The sequence below is a fragment of the Ovis aries genome, chromosome 23 (assembly GCF_016772045.2).
Source record: "Ovis aries strain OAR_USU_Benz2616 breed Rambouillet chromosome 23, ARS-UI_Ramb_v3.0, whole genome shotgun sequence".
Taxonomy (NCBI): domain Eukaryota; kingdom Metazoa; phylum Chordata; class Mammalia; order Artiodactyla; family Bovidae; genus Ovis; species Ovis aries.
Window position 1 is genome coordinate 46,824,489 of NC_056076.1, and position 24,477 is coordinate 46,848,965.

Genomic DNA, 24,477 nt, shown 5'->3' on the forward strand with positions numbered 1-24,477 from the left:
GAGGGCACACTCCAGATGGCTCACTGGGTCCAACTTTCCTGGGGCGGTAGCAGGGCTGTGCACACAGAGGTGTTTCTAACTCTCACGCTTAGAGATGAGTTGTAGGATATACAATTGGAGGACTGTTAGTAGTGGGCACTAGACATGGAGAGGCTGGATTTGAAGGGCCACAGGCCAGGGCGTGGGGTCGGGGGTGAGGGCACTGGAAAAGCAGAGCAGAGGCTGCAGGGCCAGGGTTTGGCCCGTGTCCTGTGTAGTGCTTGCCATAGAAACCGCCTTTCCCAGGTGTCAGAAACCAGAGTGGCCAGGCTGTGGGCCTGCCTTTGGTGGGATTTCAGGCAGCAGCAAAAGTTTGATGAGGGAGACATTGCTGGATAAGAAGGCACTCCCAGAGCCTCTCCATCACCTATGCCTGCAGCTGTCCCGTTCCTGCCTCCAAAGATTCCTGAATAGAGATGCCCCCAGAGCCTACTCCCGTTTGCAATCATGTGACTCCTGGCATTTTTACCTCCTAAAGCCTCAGTTTCCTCACCTGTCAAAAGGAAGAAATAATCCTCGACCTAAGGATATAAACAGCCCACAAAAGCAGATATGTAAATGCGAACATACATATAAGAGCTTAAATCGAATAGCAGAAACTTAAATCTAATAACCTACAGCTTAAATCTAATAACATACAATTTAAACACATGTCACTCTGTGTTCTCTGCCAGAGAAGACAAGAAAGCTATTGGAGCACCAGCTGAGAAGAAGTCTTTCTCTCCACATCCATAGCCTTTTCTGCTTTTTAAATCTTACACATGCAATATCTAGGTAAATTGTGGTGAGGGTTTAACCTCACTAGTAACCACGTGTGAAAGTGAAAGTGTAAGTCACTCAGTCGTGTCCAACTCTGTGTGACCCTATAGACTGTAGCCTACCAGGCTCCCCTGTCCATGAGATTTCCCAGGTAAGGATACTGGAGTGGGTTGCCATTCCCTTCCTCAGGGGATTTTCCTGACCCAGGGATCAAACCCAAGTCTCCTGGACTGCAGGCAGATTCTTTACCGTCTCAGCCACTTAGGGAAGCCCCTAATAACCAAAGTACATGCAAATGAAATTAAAGCAATCCTTTTTTATTAACCTATCAAGTTGACAAGATAAATGTAATGTTAATACCTAGGGCTGGTCATTGGTGTCACCCAGGTTTCTGTAAAAGAACTTGGGAAGATGTATCAAAAGGTTTAAGAGTGTTTATACATTCAGTCCCCATGATACTCCTTCTAGAAACTGATCCTTAGGAAATGATCCAAATTTGATCTGATGAAATAAAATTTATATTTTAAGGCAGGACAAGAAATATAAAATTATCTCTCTGTGGTTTGGGCCTTCTCCCTCCCTGATGAGCAGGGTTCATCTGCATTACTGTGCAGACAGAGCTCCTGTAAGATGGGAGTGCCTGCTCAACCGGAAAGATTGTTGTCTTTTTCTTTATTCTGATGCTAGCAATGTAACTTCTCAAAACAAAAGTGCTCTTTCCCAGCTCTGTAGAGGGTCATGCTGACTTGCTGTTCCCTTGGTGTGTGTTCACCTGGACTATGCACCCTTGGTGAACTTTATGGAAAATATCAGTATGTCATTCTGATGCAAACTCCTTTGTCTCAAAAATGTGTATGTCTTATGTGAAATAGATGACCACTCCAAGTCTGATGCATGAAACGGGGCACTCAAAGCCAGTGCACTGGGACAACCCAGAGAGATGGTTGGGAAGGGAGGTGGGAGGGGGTTCGGGACGGGGGGACACAGGTACATCCATGGGTGAATCATGTCAGTGTATGGCAAAAACCACCACAACACTGTAAAGTCATTAACCTCCAATTAAAATAAATAAATATTTTTTAAATGCGTATGTCTGTGACTTCGACTCCTAAAAGGTGGAGCAGTTCTCAGAGCTTTCTGAGATTCTGCTTCCCAGGTTATAATCCTCAGTTTGGCTGGAACAGAATTCCCTTTTTTCCTTCTTAACTTGACAGTTAATTGAATTTTCGTTGACAGATCAAAGGGTTTTGAACCAGACAGACAGTTGTCTGGGGTCTTTTATTAATCAGGAAACATCCTAAATACCCAGCACTTGGGGAGAGGTTAAGGAACTACGGTGCTAAATGACATGTGGCCATGTGGGCCCCCCAAATATTGTATCTATGAAGTCATTTTAAATGGTGCAGGGAAATCATTAACTTAAGCCAAAAATTAATAAATAGAATACACGTTCACTATGATCTCATTTCTTTTACAAAAACAGTGCTTAGAGCAAAGGCGAGGGGAAAACATTCCCTAAAACGAATATGTCACTGAGTGTGGTATGATGAGGGAATTTCTTCCCCTACTTATTTATACTTTGCTGTCCTTTCCATAAGCTCTAAGATAAACATGTATTATTTTAAGAATCACAGAAACAATGTAGACTCTGAGCAATACAGCGATCACAGATGACTTTGTAGACCTCTGGGGGTACCCAGTAGGTCCTCAGTAAGTAACACTTGGACTTTCTCAAGTGAGAAAAAGTAGGTGCAAAAGCATTCGGGTAACTCTTTTCGTGCTGCACGAACAGAAGGGATTGAGGAGAGCTGGTACGGACACAAAAAGGAGAAGCTGGGGAAACCAAGCCAGGGAGGTTTTTTCACGCTGAGATGGGAGAGAAGGAGCCGCTCCAGAGTTTCATGGCTTTCTTCTGAGTAAGTGCTGCCACCCAAGCTCCTCAGCGCCCAGTGACCTGCTGTGGGAGTCACCAGCCCGTGGCCCTTTGTCCTCCCCCAACCCCAGCCGGAGAGCCCAGGGTCCGGTGATGATCAGTGCCTAGGGATCAGCAGCCAGAAGCGGCTGCAGCAGTTGAGTTTTAGCTCAGCTTTTAAGCCCTTCTTAACTGTGATCTTGACCAAGAACAGAACCAAACCCACCTCTTTTTCTTGAGTCAACTTGATCTCAAGCTAGTGGGCCCACTAAGAACGTGACGCCTTTACCCCCCAGAGACCCTGTGCTGGCCAGAAGGGCCACTCTCATTCCCTGACATTGACCTCTAAAGTGATGAATAGTCCCATAACATCCTTCCTCTCCCTTAACCAATCATTGTCTTTACTCTCCGTGGGCCATTTCACCCGGGACACACCCTGAACAAAACAACCGATACTTTACGTCCCCACAAAGTGCTTCACTTCCACCACAGAGCAAAGTTCACCAAGGAAGAAGACGGTGAATGAAGTGAGTGAGTGAAGCAAAGGCAGCAGGGACCAGGGGTTATCTCACGCTACACCTGCCCGGGTAGGGGCCCTGAGCCCCAGCCCACTGCTGCCATGTGGGAAGCTGAGCCTTATGTTGCCATTTTGTTCATCCTTCCAAGAGATGCTGGATAGCCAGACTTTTACGTTTAATTTGCCAGTTTTTAAATGCTGTGTAGACCAAATACTCCCCGCTGTGAGCTACCCACAGCCTGGGGAAGCCCCATTAGTGGCCCTGACTTATATCCTCTTGTTTGAAGCTGACCCTAGTCCAAAGAGGCAGACAGGGTGTGTGCCGCCCATCTCAGCTGAGGAAGCTGAGGCAGAGCATGGGAAGTTACCGCTCAGCCAGCTGGAGGCAAAGCCAGGCGTGGGAGCCAGAGCGTTGACTCCTATTTCAACCACCACAATGCTGGATCCTGTGCCGGGACTCAGCACCGCTTGGGGTCTTCCATCCTAGGGGCTGGGTCAGCAACAACCCTCGGCCTCTGCCTCCTGTGCAGCAGACACACTCACCATCACCAAAGGCAGCCACGGGGGAGGCCAGGGGCGCAGTTCCTGAGCCCGGCCTGCAGTTGCCCTTTCCCTCCCTCCAGACAAAGCATATATTAGGAATGCAAGTGACTGAGCTGCTGTTATGACAAGATAACCTTGAGTCAGCTCTATTTGGGAAAAAAAAAGAAGAAAATCATTCACAAAACGTCAGTTCTTAACTTTCGTGGGAGGCTAATCTATTGAATTATTCATGTGCGTTCTCGCTCCTCCATTCCAAAAAGGTAACCTGGCTTTTTCAACCTCTTACTTTAGGGCCATGTGGGTGGTGAGGACTGAAAGCTTCACAGTTCACTGAAGAAACTGCGAGGCCAACCCAGAGGGCAGTGGGAGGGCCTGCGGGTCTGGGGCGGGTGGGTGAGACCGTGGCTGAGCAGAAGATTCCTCAAGGGCCAGAAGCCCACGATGTCTCCAGTGCGGGTCCTTCACATCCCCCTCTACACGGACAGAGGGCCTCAGGAAGACTGCTTCTTGGAGCTCCTTGGGAGGCTGGATCCAGACTTCCAGAAGCTTCCAGGGAGCAGTGACTGGACTGCCTGAGGTGGGGGATGGCCTGGGGAGCCCTGCAAGTTTCGTTCCACACAAGCCTCCAGGATCCCCACATGACCCTTCGAGGGCAGAGGGAAGGCACCTCAACAGACTAAACAGACTAGATTTCCCACCAGCTGATGGATATGGTTTAGTCTATTTTTTTTTTTTAATTAAAGGAAAAGTGAGGAAATGAGCCATTTCTTTCACACCAAGCTTGTCAAATAAAATACATAACCACTCTTCTGTTATGAATCAGCAAAGTACTTATGTTGTACCTCACAGCTGACAGGATATCTTCCCTTTATCTATTCATGCTATTTTTATTTCATATAAATGTATATATATCAAATATTTATTTTATTGTTCTACATCTGTTGAACAGTCCTGCCTGGCTGGGGTTCAACAGTGAAGAAAATAGCAAGGTCTTGCCCTGGCAACACCTCATTTCGACTACAGTGGGACAGATAATCTAACAGGCAACACAACACGTAATGTGTCAGATGGTGAAAAGTGCTGTGGAAAAAATAAAGGCTGGCAAGAGAGAAAAGGAGGTGGGGGTGAGGGGCTGCTCCACAGAGAGTGGCCTCCTCCCGGAGAAGGTGACATCTCAGCAGGGTAGGAAGTGATAAGGGAACAGGTGGATCCCGGAGAAGAGGGGTCCAGAAAAGGCCTGGCACCTGCAGGGGCCTGAGGCATGAGTCCCATGGCTTGTTCTGGTGCTGGCAGGGAGTCCAGGGCAGGCAGCCGGTGACACAGCCCACCTTTCTGTGGCCCCTCAAAGTCATCTACAAGGGAGGTGACCAGGGTTCTCTTCTGAGCAAACCGCGGGTGGGCCCCCAGGATTCTAGGGGTTGGCCCTCCTGGGTAACACGGCGTGCCCTCTCCCACCTCTCACAGTCCTCTGCCACCCCCAGGCCTACAGGAAGAGCTGCGGCGGGTAGTCAGGAAGACCCCCTCAGAGAAGGTGTGGACCCTTCCCAGCCAGCTCAGCGTGGAAGCGCCTGCCAGCTGGGAAGCCTTTGCAGGAGGATGAATGGGCGTAATTACCAGGTTCCACGTACTTCCTCGCCTGGTCTCCATCCTGACTCACTAGTGACTCACATTATTTCCCTGATGGTAACTTTCACCCTGAATGAGAAGACCCTCAGGAGAAAAGAGAAGTGGGTTCATCCCCCAGTTGCCTGTGGGGGCCTTTCATTGGGGGCAACAGAAAGGATGGTGCAGGTGGCAGCCTGCTAGGGACAAGGGCGGGGGTTGCTCCCTCAGCAACCCCCCCACACTCTCCACCTCCAGGTGGGAAGAGAGAAAGCTAGTGGAGCAAGTCGCGGACACTGCAGTGAGTAGGGGTCTGCGGACAGGTGGCAGAGGGCTGGCCTCCTTGAAAGGCCCCTGGTGCCCACGAGCCTCCCAGATGCCGGGAACGTTCATGGTTCTGCAGAGGCCTCTGGCTAAGGAGTGGCCCAGCGGAGTCCAGGTTCTCCCAGTGCTCAGGTGGGGACAGAAGAGGGTGCGCATGGGGGCACTAGCCAGGGGAGGGTCCAGAGAAGGAACCAGAGTAGCTCCAGGTACAACTCGGTGGCCACCTCACACCCCCATCAAGCCCTGCATCACAGAGAAGCTGGGCTCCCCCAGTCAACCTCCAAACAGTCTGCTCCCTGGCCTGGCCTTCCAGACCTCCACTCTCAGCCCCAGATCCACAAGAGTGGGCACCCAAGGCCATCCAAAAATCTCACACCTCTTCCAACTACTCTTTGCTAAATGTTTGCTCAATGTTTATTCCACGGTGGGGGCCACCTTTAGGAGGACCATGGGGTCCACAGGGGGCGCACACACCAGCCTTGCAATTTCCTCTAGCGCTCAGACTGCAGGCAGAGCACCATGGCCTGCAGAGTGGAGACCCCTTCCCTCCTCGGACAGCAGGGGAGTGATGTGGATATGGGGGAAGGCCCCCTCACTCATCCTAGCATTCATTCCAACCACTCTGTCAAGAGCTCCCACTAGTTCTGCTTTCTCCATCCTAGGACAGGCCCAGAGTCTATGTGAGCAGGTGCCTCCTAGGTTAGCGCCCCCCTACACTGTTCCCCAAACCTCTGGAACCCAGTCCAGGTAAACGCCGATCAAGTCATGCCTTCCCCGGCCTTGGCTCCTGTTAGGTCCTTTGACTGTTATGGGTTGAATTGTGTGCCCTCCCCCCGTACCAAAAAAATCAGATACTGAAGTCCAATCCCAGGGTGACCTTATTGGAAACAGGGTTGTTGCAGATGTCATTAGTTAAATTATGATGAGGTCATGTGGGGACTTCCCTGGTGGTCCAGTGGTTAAGAACTGGGGACGTCCCTCAGGGTCCAGTGGGTAAGACTCTGCACTCCCAATGCAGGGGGCCTGGGTTCCATTCCTGGTCAGGCTGCTAGATCCCACATGTCATAACTAAGAGTTCACATGCCACCACGAAAGATCCTTCTGCAAGGAAGACTGAGATCCTGTGTGCCACAGCTAAGCCCTGGCGCAGCCAAATAAGTAAATAAAGAAAAAATTTAAAAAGATGAGGTCACACTGGAGTATGATGGACCCCTAATCCAGGATGACTGGTGTTTTTCTAAAAAAGGGACACAGACATGTACGCAGGGAGAAAACCCTGTTAAGATGAAGGCAGAGGTCTACAAGCCAAAGAGTGTCGAAAACTACCCCCAAACCACCAGAAGCTAGGGGGCGGTGGGAGGAGATTCGCCTTCATGGCCCTCAGACCCTACCGAGGCCTTGATCTCAGACTTCAGCCACCATAACCGTGTGACAATAACATTCCGTTGTGTGAGCCCCCAGACTGTGGTATGGTTCACATTGGTGGGTTCCACACCCACGGTTGGTTGAAGCCGTGAATGTGAAACCCCAGGGTACAGAGGGCTGACTCTAAGGAACCTAAGCATCTGTGGATTTTGTTCTTCTTTTCCCCTCCCAATAACCCCAGCCCTCTCTACGCACAGCACCCCACACACACCTCCGGCTTACCTGCCTCACGTCCATCCCCCCACAGTCCGGAGCCTTGGCAGGACTTGTGGGCCCCTTCCAGAGGGACTGGCAAAGCCTGGCCAGTGACCAGTGTCATCAGGGTGGGAAGAGAGAAGAGTACCTTGGCCACCCACTCATACTACATAAAACTAAACTGGGACCAGAGAGGCTGTGGATCTCACAGAACCAGAAAACAAAGAGAAATGTAGAGCCTTCAGTGACTCCCATCACCTGCTCCTCCCGACTCAACACCACAGCCTGTCCCCCAGAGTTACCCTAAATCCAGTCTCTGAAACCCACAAGTTCTCCGAGCCCACCTCGGGTCCCACCTGGCTGCTCACCACCCTGATTGCTGTCTCCTCTGAAATCTACAAGATTTATAGTCTATGCCACGCAACGACTAATGTATTTATACACAATCTTACCTATTTTTCATGCTTGTCTCTTTCAATGTTCTGTAAGTTCTTTAAGGACATGTAACATAGTTGATTCTTTAGTAACCTAACCTTTCCACCAGCATAAAGCTGAATGTTTACTGGACGTTCACTGATTATTGGGGAAAAAGTTGGGGATTCCCTTTGCATGCATCATTCATTCAGCAATTAATGTCAGGCTCTATGCCAGATCCTGTGAATTCAGAAATGAATGAAATATCTCTTTCAAGGGTCTTACAAACTGTGCAAACCTATACAAGTTACTCATCCTCTCTGTGTATTAAATGAGGAGGACTGTATCTGTTTAACAGGACTAATGTGAGGATTGAATGAGATAATCCTTCTTTAGGATTATCTGCTTAGGTTAGAGCCTGGCTCATGAGCCCTTAATGAATGCTAATAATTCATATTATTGCCCGATGAATCCATCGCCTGTAGTGTATGTATGTGGAGGGGGTTCCCACACATTGAGTGAAGAGCTAAATGACAGAATTACTGGATGAGAGGTTCTTAGATGAGAAGTGAATGAGCCTAAATAAGTCAGAGAGGAAAAACCTCTAAGAGGTGAAATTTGCCTGGAAAGCACAAATATCAAAAGGAAAAAAAGTAGAGAGAGATGATCAAGAGCAAGCTGTGAGAGGGCAGCACTGTGCCCCTGAGAGACGTAGGGCAAAGGACAGGAAGTGCCCTAACACCCAGCAGCTTGTGCAGGCTGGGCACAGAGAGCCCAGGGCCAGGGCACAAGATCCAGGAGCCCCCACCCTCTGGCTGGGGCAAGTGCAGAGTCGACACCAGAGAGGGAGTTCCATCAACTTTGTCCCCTGGGTGCCTTGCTTGCCTGCCCCCAGTCCCAGCCCTACAGCAGGAGCCCCATCAAAATTTGCTCTGATCAGCAAGACCGCAGCTGTTCTGCCAGCAAAGCACAGACCAAGGGTGGTGGTCAGCTCAGCCCCTTCCCCATCCCGAGGGTACCCTCCAGCTCCACTCCGTCCCCACGAGGCACTCTCCCCCTCCAGAAGCACCCCAGGTAGATCCTCCAGTCCCGTCATCCTCACCTCTTGGGGGTCGTGCCTGTTTCTCCAGTGAACAAGGCTTTGTCCCTTGAGAAACCTATATGCAGGTCAGGAAGCAACAGTTAGAACTGGACACGGAACAACAGACTGGTTCCAAATAGGAAAAGGAGTACGTCAAAGCTGTATATTGTCACCCTGCTTATTTAACTTATATGCAGAGTACATCATGAGAAATGCTGGGCTGGAAGAAGCACAAGCTGGAATCAAGATTGCCAGGAGAAATATTAATAACCTCAGATATGCAGATGACACCACCCTTATGGCAGAAAGTGAAGAGGAACTCAAAAGCCTCTTGATGAAAGTGAAAGAGGAGAGTGAAAATGTTGGCTTAAAGCTCAACATTCAGAAAACCAAGATCATGGCATCTGATCCCATCACTTCATGGCAAATAGATGGGGAAACAGTGGAAATAGTGTCAGACTTTATTTTTTTTGGCTCCAAAATCACTGCAGATGGTGACTGCAGCCAAGAAATTAAAAGAGGCTTACTCCTTGGAAGGAAAGTTATGACCAACCTAGATAGTATATTCAAAAGCAGAGACATTACTTTGCCAACAAAGGTCTGTCTAGTCAAGGCTATGGTTTTTCCTGTGGTCATGTATGGATGTGAGAGTTGGACCGTGAAGAAAGCTGAGCACTGAAGAATTGATGCTTTTGAGCTGTGGTGCTGGAGAAAACTCTTGAGAGTCCCTTGGACTGCAAGGAGATCCAACCAGTCCATTCTAAAGGAGATCAGTCCTGGATGTTCTTTGGAAGGAATGATGCTAAAGCTAAAACTCCAATACTTCAGCCACCTCATGCGAAGAGTTGATTCATTGGAAAAGACTCTGATGCTGGGAGGGATTGGGGTCAGGAGGAGAAGAGGACGATAGAGGATGAGACAGCTGGATGGCATCACGGACTCGATGGACATGAGTCTGAGTGAATTCCGGGAGTTGGTGATGGACAGGGAGGCCTGGCGTGCTGCAGTTCATGGGGACGCAAAGAGTCGGACATGACTGACCGACTGAACTGAACTGAACTGAACTGCACTGAGGGGAAGTGTGGGATCAGTGGTAAGAGCCTTTGAATGCACACTTGAGATACAGCATGAAGTCAGGCTGTACTTTTCCTTGACCCAGTTTCATATTCTCAAATCTCAGGCTGCACAAGCCATATGCAGGCAGTGCAGATCTGTACCCTTGAGATGCAGGAAAGAGGAAGGCTGGAGGAAAGAGTACGGAAGAGTCCTGTCTACACCAGGCAGGATAAGGCAGGCCCAGTCTAGGGTCCTGCCTGCTGTGCTCTCAGATAGAAGGCAACAGGGCAGCTCTGGGCAGACTGTGCTGAGTACAGCTAGCACAGGTGCTACGAATTCAGAGCAGGGGCACACACTGTGGACTGAGAACAGAAGGAGAAGCAGGATTGGAACGGGCAGAGATAACTGGGAGGGCACAGCAGATAGGGAAAAGTTGGTAAAGTTGCAGAGTCAGGACAGATGTGATGTGTGAAAGACCCTTGGCTGGCAGGAGCAACGGTCTCCTTTAAGAGTCAGGTGATCCCCTACTCTCTTTCAGCTGATCCTTTTGGGACCTGCAGGGCAGGTTGTTCTATCTATGCTATACTGGGCAACTCTGTTCTTTAAAAAAAAAAAAAAAAAAACGAGTGGGGCTTCAGGCACAGGTTGATCATGGGGGTGAGACTTTTGTTTGGAGAGGACATAGGGGACGGAGATATTCGAGGGTTTCTATTTCTGGCAAAATGGCATGCTGAAAACGCCTCTGTGGCACGTACCCCTTCAGGAATGAAGAATTTCCTCCTGACCTGCTGGGGTACCGAGAGCTGACAGCCCCCAACTCTCAGTTTCCTCTGGGAATCATCCCATATAAGGAGAGCCAACTTGGCCAAGACCACACTCTCTTCCAGAAGCATCTGCATCCAGTGACTAAAAATTCAACCTAGAGCCTGGAGAATCCCAGTGACGGGGGAGCCTGGTGGGCTGCCGTCTATGGGGTCGCACAGAGTTGGAGACGACTGAAGTGATTCAGCAGCAGCAGCAGCAGCAGCAGCAGCAGCAGCAGCAGCAGCAGAGGTGCAAAGGCCCAGCCTCCTTACCCTGAGGAAGCCTCAACTCAGGGAACACTCCGCGGCTCCACCTCCGGGGGAGAAGGCCATGGCCTTCTCTGGGACTTCACTGCAGCTCAGTCTCCTTCTGCTCAATCTTTGTCCTTCTTCCTTCTCTAGGTGTTGATCCCAAGAACACATCTTAATAAACATTCTGCATTCAAATCTCTGGCAAAGAGTCTTCTTTCCAGGGACCCCAATCTGCAACATCTTCCACTACAAAATGCTAAAATACACCTAATATATATATGGTGGTGGAGGCTTAGTCACTAAGTCGTGTCTGACTCTTGCAACCCCATGGATGCGAGAGCCCACCAGGCTCCTCTGTCCGTGGGATTCTCCAGGCAAGAATACTGGAGTGGGTTGCCATTTCCTTCTGCAGGGGATCTTCCCAACCCAGGAATCGAACCCAGGTCTCCTACATTGCAGGCAGATTCTTTACCAACTGAGCTACAAGGGAAGTCCCTATATATATAGTATATATATTACATATATTATTATATTATAATATATTATATATTATAATATAATATACAATGTATTATATTTTATTATATTTATATTTTATAATATAATTATAATATATAATATATAAATATATTATATTAAATTATAAATATATAAAAATACATCTATATTTAAATATTCAAATATTTAAATATGAATATTTAATATAATATTTAATGTAAATATTTTATATAAATATTAATATTTAATATAATATTTAATGTAAATATAAATATTTATATGAATATGAATTTTAAATATATTTTTATAATATAATTATATTTGTTTTTATATATAAATTATAAATATATAAAATATATTTATATTTAAATATTTAAAATATTATATATAAATATAAATATAAATTAAATATATATTAAATTATAAATATAATTATATATAATATATTAATATTATATATAATGTATTATATTTATATTATATAATATATTATAATATTATATTATATATTATATATGTTTATATATAATATATATATTCACAATATGTAACTCCTTAAATGGATGAATGATCTGGCAAGGAAAGAAGCCATAGATGAGTTCTAAAAACAGCAGCAGTCTTAGTAGCATCGGTCAATCCCCATGATCCATGCTTCCCTTGCAACGGCAACAGGGGCTACCCAAGATAAAGATTCTTCTTAGAAACCTCCTCCTTCACCCAAGAAAATACAAAGAATTCAAAATCAAGGTAAGAAAAAAAAGTAAAGCAGAATACATAAAAAACCCAAAATATAATGGTGGAAATAATATTCTAACATCCTATGCTATTTATCAGTAATCACAATAAATGTAGATACACTATACTTCCCAAGTAAAAGATAAAGGCTGTCAAACTAAAAACTGTAGCTATATGCTGGTTACACAGACATGGAATGAAAGACATGGAAATGTTGGGAAAAAAAGGATAAAGAGACATATGACAAGCAAATACTAGCCAAACGAAAACTGCCTCACTATATTCATTTCAGACAACATCAAATTGAAGGGTCAAAACATTACTAAAAACAAAGAAACTCCCTACATTTTAATAAAAGATTCAGTTCACTAGAAAGACAATAGGTCTAAACTAGTATGCATCCAATAACATCACTTCAAAATGTTTAACGTAAAGTCTGGTAAGTTGATAAAGAGAAACTAATAAATCCACTATCATGGAGGAAATTTTCAACACGTATCTTTTAGAAATCGACAGAACAAGTGAACCAAAAAACTAAAAACAAACAAAACCAGTGAGGATACAGAAGATTAAAAAATTAAAAACTACTTGATTGAAAAGATATGTAAGGATACTGTACCTAGCAATGTGAGAATCACATTTTTTTCAGGAACGCAAATAATATTTATGAAAATCAACCACATACTAGACCACAAAGAAAATCTCAACAAATTTCAAGGAATCCACCTTATAAACATCACATCACAATTCATTTGGGTTAAAAATTCAAAAAAGTAGGTAAAGAAAGAATCTGAAACTTTTAAAACACTTCTAAATTTACGAGCAGGAAAGAATCTAGTCATGTCCGACTCTTTGCCATCCCCATGGACTGTATAGTCCATGGAATTCCATGGAATTCTCCAGGCCAGAATATTGGAGTGAGTATATTTCCCTTCTCCAGGGGATCTTCCCAACCCAGGGATCGAACCCAGGTCTTCCGCACTGCAGGAGGATTCTTTACCAGCTAAGCCACCAGGGAAGCCCAGAAATACTGGAGTGAGTAGCTTATCCCTTCTCCAAACTTTACGAGCAAATATGAATAAATCATGAGAGAAATTAGAAAATATTTGGAATTCAAGATAATTAAAATACTTCAAGGTAACAAAAAGGAGCTGTATGACTATGAACAAATTACTTAACTTCACTGTGCCTCAGTTACCTCATCTATAAAATGAGAGTAGTAATTGTATCTATTATTTGTTGTTAGAATTCAGTACATATAAAGTGCTTAGACTGGTATGTGGCACACTGTAAATCTAAGACAATTCTGAGTTGTCATCATCATCATCATCATTATCATCCCAAATCATATAAATTTATGATTAATAACTCTAGAGAGTTATTTAGAGGAAATTTTATAACCTAAAAGTTTACCTTGGAAAATACTTAAGACTGAAAAGGGCATTTCAGATGGTAAAGAATCTGCCTGCTATGAGGGAGACCCAAGTTTGACTGACTGAAAATTACAAAGATGAGCATCCAACTTAAGAAGCTAGAAAAATAATATGAGAATAAAACCAAAGCAAAAAAATATTAATGAATTCAATAGGAAAGTTATAAGAGAAAAATCAACAAAGCCCCAAATCAGTCATTTAATAAAGTTCATTTAAAAGTAGAAAAAAGACACAATGTTAGGAATAGAAAAGGAACCAAAACCTGAGATGTAACAGAATATTATGAACTTTGTGCAAATAAATCTGAAGATTTTTGAAAATTTTCTGGAAAAATATAATTTACCAATAAGTGAATGAAGAAATATAAAAACCTGAATAGCCTTGAACCATTAAAGAGACAAAACTGGTAATTTAGAGTCTTCCCACAAGGAAAATATTAGGCGCTGATGGCTGTACAGGTGAATTCTACCAAGCTTTCAGAAAACAGATATCAAACTTGCATAAACCGTTCCAGAAAATAGATAAAGAGGAAGCATTCCCAACTCATTTGACAAGACTGGTTTTAAAACGAGACAAAGAAAACATTTTAAAAATTGCATGCCAGTATCATTCAAGAACATGAGATTCAACATCTTAAATAAAAATATTAGTCAACAAAATCTCACATTGTATGAAACAAATAATGTACCACAAACAAGCTGTGCTTGTCTCTAAAATTCTAGTTTAACATCTATTAACACAATGAAATCCCATGGACAGAGGAGCTTGGCAGGCTACAGTCCACGGGGTCTTCGCAAAAGAGTTGGATATGACTTGGCAATTAAACAACAACAGCCACATCAAAAAAGTAAAGTAGGGACTTCTCTGGTGGTCCAGGGGCCAAGACTCTGCGCTTCCAATGCAGGGAACCGAAGTTCAATCCCTGTTCAGGGAACTAGATCCAACACGGAACAACTAAGAATTCTCATGCTGCAACTAAAGATCCTGCATGCTGCAGCTAGGATGGGGTGCAGTCATATAAATAAAGAAATCAAAGCATTTTTTTTTAAAGAGTAAAGGAGAAAAAGTCCAATAGATGTAGAAAAAGACACTGATTAAAATTAATATTCAAACACAACGAAACCTTTTAGCATGTTCCATAAGGGAACCTTCTTCTCCTTACTAGAGGATACAAAACGAACAAAAAACTACGACAACAATCAAAACAAAATAAAACTAAGCAGATAGACGCAGTGGTGACACTTTACTATTATTCCTCTTAAAAGCAGGATTAATGACACCACATACAAATATTAATTCAAAATGGATCTAAGACCTCAGAGTAAGGGAGTGAAGTCGCTCAGTCGTGTCCGACTCTTTGTGACCCCACGGACTGTAGCCTACCAGGCTCCTCTGTCCACGGAATTTTCCAAGCAATAGTACTGGAGTGGATTGCCATTCCCTTCTCCAGGGGATCTTCCCAACCCAGGGATTGAACCCGGGTCTCCCGCATTGTAGACAGACACTTTAATGTCTGAGCCACCAGGGAAGTCTCAAAGTAAGGGAAAAAACTATTAAAAAAAAAAAAAAACCCTCTTAGAAGAAACCATAGGGGTAAATCTTTGTGACGCTTGATATTAGAAACAGGCCATGGTTTCTAGGATATGACACCTAAGACACAAGCAACCAATGAAAAAAGTAGGTGAATTGGAATTCATCAGAATTAAAACATTCATACTGTAAAGGACATTATCAAGAAAGTAAAAGAGAACCCATAATATGAGTGAAATGGTTTTCAAATCATATACCCGACAAGGGAATTATATTTGGAATCTACAAAGAACATTTACAACCCAATAATGAAAAGACAAATCATCCCATTTAAAAATGGGCAAAGAATCTGAATAGACATTTCTCCAAAGAATACATACAGCTAATAATAAGCACAGGAAAGAATGCCCCACATCCGCAGCCATCATGAAAACACAAAATCAAACTCATAATGAAAGGCCACTTCAAAACCACTAAGATGACTATGATCAAAAAGATAATAAGAAGTGTTTCCAAGAATGTGGTGAAACTGGACTCCTCATACCCTGCTGGAAGGAGTGTAAAATGGTGTCACTATTTCAGAAAACAGTCTGACAGTTCTTCAAATGATGAAACATAGAGTTACCATGTGACCTAACAATTCCGCTTGTTACCACGTTGTGTGTTGTGTGTGTGGACTCAGTCTTGTCCGACACTTTGTGACCTTCTGGACTGTAGCCACCAAGCTCCTCTGTCTGTGGAATTTTTTAAGCAAAAATATGGAGTGGGTTGCCATATGACTCAACAATTCCACTTGTATACCCAAGAGAAATGAAAACACACATCCACAGAAACACATGTACAGCCATGGTTCAATGCTCATGGCAGCCTTATTCATAATAGCAAAAATGTGAAAAGAACCTAAATTCCGTCATTAATGGATAAACAAAATATAGTATATCTGTAAGTTGAATATTATTCATCAATAAACAAATGAAGTACTGATTTGGGATTGCCATATACACACTGTTTTATATTTAAAATAGATAACCAATAAGGACCTATTGTATAGCATAGGGAACTCTGCTCAGTATTTTGTAATAACCTTAATGGGAAAAGAACTTGAAAAAAGGATAAATACATGTATATGTATAATTGAATACTTTGCTATATACCTGAAACTAACACAACATCGCTAGTCAACTCTACTCCAATATAAAATAAAAATTAAAAAAAGAAATGAAGTACTGATATATGCTACAACACAGATGAATGTTGAAAATATGCTTAGTGAAAGATGTCAGATACCCAAGACCACACATTGTATGTTTCCATTTACATGAAATGTCCAGGATAGACAAATCTAAAGAGACAGATTAGTGTATTTACTCATTTCTAGAGCTGGGAGGTATAGGAGTACTACGGGGTGATGGCTAAGAAGTACAGTGTTTCTTTGGGGGTTTAAGGAAAATGTTCTAAAATTGATTGGCATGAGGGATGCATAACTGTTCAAACATACTAAAAGCCATTTAATTGTACACTTCAAATGGATAAATTTTATGAATTCATAGATGGGTGGATTTTATGACTATATTTCAATAATTCTACTCTTTAAAAATAAATTTTAAGGAAAAAAATCAGGATTAAAGCCAGGATATTCACTGACATATTTATTGAACATGCTTTCAAAGGTTCTAGCCAGCACAGTAAGATACGTAAATTAAAGTAAAAGGGTTGTAATGAAACAAGAAAATGTCTACATAGAGATCCCAGAAGACTCTACAGATAAATTACTATCATTATGTGTTGATTATTATTACTATCCTCAAGCTTGCTGTTTTATAAAAACAATATACATTGAAATCACATTAATTTCTTTATGCTAGCTACAAGTGGACAGAAAATATAATTTTTAAAAGATTTTTTTACAGTAGCATTAAAAACTATGCAGCTACAGAAAAATCTAACAAAAATGTTCACATTCTTTACAGAGAATAATAAAGCTCCTGAGAGACACTGAAGGAGGGCATTAAGACCCATGTCTACCTGGTCCTCCTCTGAGACTAAGTGTAAACTGCAGGTTGCCACCAGATCACACAGTGTCCTTTCTACCTTAAAAAAAAAAAAAAAAAAAAAAACAGTAATTGCTCTTCCGTTACCCCTCTGTTAAAATGTAAGTAACTGAAGTCTTTAACACTCCAGTATGCAGAGTACGTCATGAGAAACGCTGGGCTGGAGGAAGCACAAGCTGGAATCAAGATTGCCGGGAGAAATATCAATAACCTCGGATATGCAGATGACACCACCCTTAGGGCAGAAAGTAAAGAAAAACTAAAGAGCCTCTTGATGAAAGTGAAAGGGGAGAGTGAAAAAGTTGGCTTAAAATTCAACATTCAGAAAACGAAGATCATGGCATCTGGTCCCATCACTTCATGGCAGATAGATAGGGAAACAGTGGAAACAGTGGTTGACTATTTTTCTGGGCTCCAAAATCACTGCAGATGGTGAATGCAGCCATGGTATTAAAAGATGCTTACTCCTTGGAAGGAAAGTTATGACCAACCTAGACAGCATATTAAAAAGCAGAGACATTACTTTGCCAACAAAGGCCCGTCTAGTCAAGGCTATGGTTTTTCCTGTGGTCATGTGTGGATGGAAGAGTTGTACTGTGAAGAAAGCTGAGTGCCAAAGAATTGATGCCTTTGAACTGCGGTGTTGGAGAAGACTCTTGAGAGTCCCTTGGACTGCAAGGAGATCCAACCAGTCCATTCTAAAGGAGATCAGTCCTGGGTGTTCTTTGGAAGGACTGATGTTGAAGCTGAAACTCCAATACTTTGGCCACCTGATGCGAAAAAATGACTCATCTGAAGAGACTCTGATGCTGGGAAAGATTAAGGGCAGGAGGAGAAGGGGATGACAGAGGATGAGATGATTAGATGGCATCACCAGCTCGATGGACATGGGTTTGGGTGAACTCCGGGAGTTGGTGATGGATATACCCACTCCAGCATTCTTGCCTGGAGAATCCCAGGGTCGGCGGAGCCTGGTGGGCTGCCGTCTATGGGGTCGCACAGAGTCGGACACGACTGAAGCGATTTAGCAGCAGCAGGGAGGCCTGGCATGCTGCGGTTCAAGGGGTCGCAGAGTTCAGTTCAGAGCGACTGAACTGAACTGAACACTCCAGTGATATGCGTTTATGTGAAGATTTTTGCACTAACAAAGGGGATTTGGAGCAGTGGAGAGTTTAAATGTAGAGATGCTTTCCACAGCCCCAGGAGCCTGGCGGGCTACAGTCCACTGGGTCTCAAAGAGTTGGACACGACTCAGCAAGTAGGCACAGCATAGCACATTCTAGAAAATGGGTAAACTTTATGAATTTATAGATCAGTAGATCCTGTGAATACATAATGTTTCCAGTATTCACACCCAAACTGCCCTTGCCCTGTTGCCAAAACTGCATAGGCCCTTTCGCACAGATCCCTCTGCAGTGTGCGTCACGGTTGCCCACTCCCAGCCAGGTATCATTTTGCCTAGATTCCCCCCGCACCTCCGTCTCCTCACTCTCCTCCACCCCCACCTCTCTGCAGCCTCAGCTCCCACACCAGCTCTCCTCTCTCCAGCCCTTCTGTGCAGGCAAGCCCTTGGGACTCTCCTCTGTGCCCCTGCCCATCGCCATCTTTCACTCTGCTCTCCCCTAGGTAAGATGTCATCCAATTCCATTACACAGGCCAGTGTTTTTCTAATTGAGGGTTTCAACCAATAGATTAAAAAAATCAATGCAGCAGTATGCCCCAGAATTATTTTTTTTATTGTGGTAAAATAAATGTAAAATTTACCATTTTAACCATTTTCATTGTACAGTTCAGTGATACTCAGCACAACCACAGTTGTGCAGCCATCATCAGCATCTAGCTCCCAAACTTCATCTTCCCAAACTGAAACTCTGTACCCATTAAACACTTATTTCTTATTCCTCCATCCTGAAGTTGCCCCTGGCAACCAACCATTCTGCTTTTTGTCTCTATAGAACTCATATAAGTGGAACCATATAATATAGTCCTTTTATGATTGGCTTATAGCACTTGGTATAACGTCTTCCAGGTCTGTCCATAGTGTAGCATATATCAGAATTTCCTTCCTTTTAAGGCTGAATTTATTTTTTAAATGAAGTAAAATGGAATTTTTAATGAAGCAGAATAGAAAATATTAAAGTAGATTTCTCATAATCAGGCCAAACATTCTTTCACAGAATGTTTCTTTCAGATGGATGTGTATGAGAGTGTGTTCTGGATCCCTGGGTATAACTTACCGTGTATAACAATCATGAAAGTTGGAAAAATGCTGATTTTGATGTGTGGTGAGTCCAAAACCCCCATTGTTTGTCTGGCTCTTGTCCACCCACAGTTCCTGAGCTCCTTTCCGACGAGTTGCTGGATTGCCCTTCAGTGTCTGAGCAGATCTAGACTTGAATTTATTACCTTCTTTCCTCCAGACAAGCTCCTTCTCACGTATTTCCCACTTGTGGTGGTTTAGTCACTAAGTTGTGTCCGATTCTTGCAACTCCATGGACTCCTCTGTCCATGGGATTTCCCGAGCAAGATTACTGGAGTGGGTTGCCATTTCCTTCTCCAGGGGATCTTCCCCACCCAGAGAGCCAAACCCAGGTCTCCTGCATTGCAGGCAGATTCTTTACCAACTGAACCATCAGGGAAGAAGTCATTTTCCACTTGGTTCTCCATAATCTGGCTCTGCCTGCCTCACTCTGGCCCCCAGCTATACAACGCGTTATGAAGAATTACTCAAGTCTCCCCTGAACCTTTCAACTGTTGTTCAAGCTGGGTTTCATACCCCTTCCTTCCACCTCTATTTCTTATGGGTCATTTCCCCTTTCCCTAAGACCCCCTTCAAATGCCTACCTCCCTGCTCCTTAAGACATCCCAACCGGTTTGCTATGGCTCGCTCCGCATCCCTAGAGTCCCCTGTCCGGATCTCCAGTGAGGCCTATGCGTGTGCTACGTGCTGTTCTGTCTTCCCCACAGACTGTGAGCTCCTGGGGACCCTGGGCGGCGTCCGTCTTGCAGATCACTGTGGGTTCAGCGTGTAGGAAATCTTCATTAAGTATTTGTTCAAGCGAGAACAGACGTGGAAGCCAAGAAACACCAAGGGCAAATTTCACAGCTTTGTTTCTTGCCTTTTCCTTCTGATTCCATATCTGGCGCACCTACTCCAGTAGAGACCCGGCGCCCGCTAAGCCACCAGGACTGCCCACCTTCCTCTCTACATCTCCCCTTCCCCTCCCTCCCTGGACGTACCCCCTGTATAGCACGGGGAGTGGCCAGGCAACCAAAAAATTAGAATGTGCACTGGCTCACACCCCCACTTCCTTCTGGTGGAATCTGTCCCTGATTCTCGCTGGAACAGCTGGCCCTGTTTGTGGCCCTGAGCTCTTTGCGTCATGTCAAACAATGAAGGCTCTGCTGAATACATCCACCCAGCTCAGCCCAGAAGCAAAGAACGGCTGCTTGCATGAGTCCCCAGCTCCCAAGAAGATCTGCCTCCAGCACCAGGTTCTCTTCACCTCTGACCAGGCTGTGTCAACAGCCTCCCAGCCTCTTCCCTTTTCTACCCCCTTCTTGAAAGGCTCAGAGAGCCTTCCTTCACTTGGATCACACTGCTACTCTACTCAAGGACCACATGCAGCTCCCTGTGAACCAAGTTTAAACTGTCCTTCTCAGTCCAAAAAGCACTCCCCTGAAGCCACTGATCCAAAAATACATCTGTCTGCTCCTTCCCTGAACTTCCCATTCCCTACACTCCCCCTTACCTTAGTGGGATCCACATCGTCACTGGTCTCCTGAGTTCACTACCCTTGCAGGTATCCACTTTCAATCATTTCTCCATTACCCAATATTTCAAGAAACTACTATGTGCCACGCACCATATTTGGTGCTCAGGGTACAGCTGGGGACAAAACAAAGTGAACCCTATCCCATGGAGCGTTCATCTAGAGCAGGGTTTCTCTCCCTCAGCACTGCTGACATTTGCGGCTGGATAAGTCTTTCTTGTCGTGGGCGGGCCATGCATCGTAGCATCTTTAGCCCTGTCCCTGGCAGCCTGAGAGATACCAGATGCTCTCCTCTCCCCACTGTGACAACCCAAAGTGTCTCCAGACATTGCCCGAGGAGCAACACTGACCTGATTGAGAACCGCAGGCCTAGAGCAGCAGAGGGGAGGTTGTTACAAATCACCCTAGGAGCTCATTAAAAAGGCCGGTTACTGGGTCCCACTCCCAGAGAGGGGCCCGGGAACATGCATTTCAGTGACCACACAGGTGACTTTCACCCAAGCCATTCCAGGGCATCTACTGGAGAAGCACTCAAGTGTCAAGTGTAGAAACACAGGAGACAGACCAGTAACCTTATCAAGTCAGTTCATGGGGATGATGAGACATGTAAGAAACAAGATAGGGGAACAGAGGTTATTCGTGTGCCGGTGTGGCAGCCGCAGCCTGGCGAAGGGTCCGGACAGCCTCTCGGATGGTCCAGCTGATCGATGGTTAAAGCCCCACGTGATAGCACAGGTAGGGTCAGCCCAGGAGGTGCAAGGCAGCGGGACTACGTCTCCACACCTTGGCTCCTGCCCTCTTGGGCTCTGGATCTGCACTTCCCTCACCTGCCCAAAGTGTCTCCTTCCTTCACGGGCCCAGTCGGGTCCCACCTCCTTTGGTGGTCTTCTTCCCTCCCAGCTCCAGTCCGGTGGCGCCTTCCTCCTCAAACATCTCAACACCACGTCTTAGCTCATCTGTGGCCACTATGTTTCCCCAATTAGACATCAAGCCCCTGAACACCAGGACCACAGCATCTTCTTTAAAGATCCTACAGTGCCCTGCCGGGATCAAGTACATGTGAGTTTGCTTACTTGATTGAATTCATCCAGGCCCTGGAGCAAGGCCTGTGAGGTGGCCTCTGAGACTAAGGAGGACAAGGTCTCTGTGTTAGAAGGCAGGATGCAACTGGTATGGCTGCCGAATTCCAGGCAGCTAGCTCATCAGCCCAAGAGGAGGGCCTGCCAGGGTGAGCACTGAGAAGCTGAGTTGCGCTTTGCCATGGGCAGGATATTCTCCTGGTGTTGATAAGGCAGCAGGGGCCCAAGCAACCCCAGGGCCATTCTGGGTAGGTGCCAGTAGAGGGTAGGAACCCAGAGCCACCCTGCTAAGGAGCAAGTGCAGCAACCAGGCCCTTTCGGGCCCAACTGTCCTTGCACGGGGTCATCTTAGTGGGGACAGGGCGTGGGTGGGTAGCAGGCCCAATGGGCTCCAGCAAGCCGGGAGACTCTGAAAATGTCCTTTAAAGCTACCAGCACCATGCAGCGCCCGTCAGCTGCCCTTAACCAGAGAAGAATGCTCTCTGGGAAGGTCGGGGCACTGGCTGGTTGGGAACAAATGTTCTGGCCAAGGGGCCTCACGCTCCCCAGCTCAGGACGCGGAGTGGAAAATAGCCCAACTGTTTGACTTTCCTACGGTAAGCCCAGGCCCAACAGCAGTGTCACTTGCTCCCATCCCTGGATGCAGCCCAGACTAGGATGCCAGCGACTGATGTGGACTCCAAAGGATGCAAAGAGAAGAACTGTTTTATTATTCGGAAGTTTAGGGAAGAAGCCGGGATGTTTATATAGCTAGCCAGGCGTTTTGTTTTCTATCGGTCTGGTGGGGGGAGGGGCAGCGAGGGTAGGAAGACATCTGACAGCAAAGGAAAAAGCTCGGGCAGAAAAGAGAAGTGGGGTCTTTCCGAAAGAGGCTCTGAAATGGGAAGATCCTAGCGTAGCCCTTTCCCCAAGTCCTGTAACCCCAAGCGGCTGCCCTCAGCCAGCCGCAGGCAGAAGCCCACTGTGACATTTCCGAGTTTTGCGCACGCAGGGACTGAGGCCGTGCCTGAGTGCTGAGTCCCTTTCTCCTAATGGAGTTTGCCCGCGGATGAAATGGGGTAGGAGGGGGGCCCAAGTGGGGAGGGTTAACTTCTGCTGCAGCTCTGACCTTCTGCCGAAGGATGAGAGGGAACCATCTGCTTCAGAAGGGATCGGGTGGTGAGTTTCCCGGTGCCAGTGGTTACCGGTCTGTAAGAATTCACTGTTTCTGTCGCATCGTCCGAGCCCACTATCCACCTCGCCACACTTAACTGCACTCCTGGGCGGGGGGTGGGGGGTGGAATGTGTTTTTTCCCCCAGAGGCCCCCACCAAAGTTCAGGACTTGAGAGGTAACCCTATATGGTTCTGAGCCCTCCACAACCGGCAGCCTCCCCTCCAACCAGATGGCCCCAGCACTGTGGACTTGAGGACACTGATCTGACCCCTGAGGCCGCTCAGGACATTCATATGTTTTTATGCTCAGCTTGGTCGGTCCGAATTCCGTCCTGTCCCCCGTTTTCCACAACATAACAAAGTTGTCGGGCCCCTTTGGCCGGCGCTAAACGCAGGCGTTCTCCTCCAGCTGGGAGGAGAGATGCGCTTAGGAGCGCGGTGACCCAAACCTCACGCGGCTTTGCTCGAGGTTCAGTGCAGACCCCGGGGTCGCTCACCCGGGCCACGCCGGGGCGGAGCCTGCGGCTGCCACCTGGGGGCTTGCCCGAGGGCTCCGCGCCACCCCACCCGCGCTCGGATTTTCTTACCTCTTGATGTAGTTCCTGCCATACAAGATCTGTTGCAGCAAGGTCACCAAGGCGAAGGCGCAGATGAAGATGAAGAGCAAAGTTCGGTTCCCCAACAAATCCCTGTTCGCCGAGGGGTCCGCGTAGCGCATCCTGGCGGCCGCGCGCGCACGGCGGAGCGCGGCGGGCGCCTGGCGCCTGGGGGCCCCCTCAATCACGCGCGGGGCTGAGGGGCCCCCGGGGGCGCGCGGCCCACCAGGCGCCTCTCGGCGCGATCAGGAGGGTGGGGGACTTCTCGGAGCAAAGTTTCCGGCTGCCGAAGCCGGAGCAGGAGAATCCGAGCGCAGCCCGCCCCGGGGCAGCTGGCAGAACAGGGCTGGCCTCCCCGAGCTCCACGGATACCCCAGGCCTCCCTCCCGATGCCTTTACCTCCAGGCGCCCATGCCCGGCAGCCTCCGATTTCCCTGCGGAGGGGCGACGCCAGGTGCCCCGAGCCCGGGCGGCCCCTCCCGCCGAGGTGGCGGCCAATGGGGAGCGGGGCCCGGGCTAGGTCCGCCTGTGCGCCGGAGAGCGCCGCGCACCGCCCCCTCCCGCCGAGCTCCGGATCTGTCGCCTAGTGCGATCCCCGGCCCTGGCGGGCCAAGTCTGATCCCCGGGCCCGCAGCGAGGGAGAGCGCGAAGGTCGGCCTTCAGTTCTACAGATGGGAGGTGGGGGACAAAACACCCGGACAGTCTGG

At 46.5% G+C, this 24,477-nt stretch overlaps 1 protein-coding gene across 4 annotated transcripts in view; it reads right to left on the minus strand.

The window, feature by feature from the left end:
* The window catches only part of ST8SIA5 (ST8 alpha-N-acetyl-neuraminide alpha-2,8-sialyltransferase 5), a 77,967-nt gene extending 53,764 nt beyond the window's left edge, over positions 1-24,203 (minus strand). For all 4 annotated transcript variants that reach the window (XM_042239683.1, XM_027960734.2, XM_042239682.1 and 1 more), the window contains exon 1: positions 23,762-24,203. In XM_042239683.1, coding sequence (XP_042095617.1) covers positions 23,762-23,892 — 131 coding nt within the window. In that variant the 5' untranslated portion in view covers positions 23,893-24,203. The remainder of the gene's footprint in view (positions 1-23,761) is intronic.
* Between the last annotated feature and the right edge of the window lie 274 nt (positions 24,204-24,477).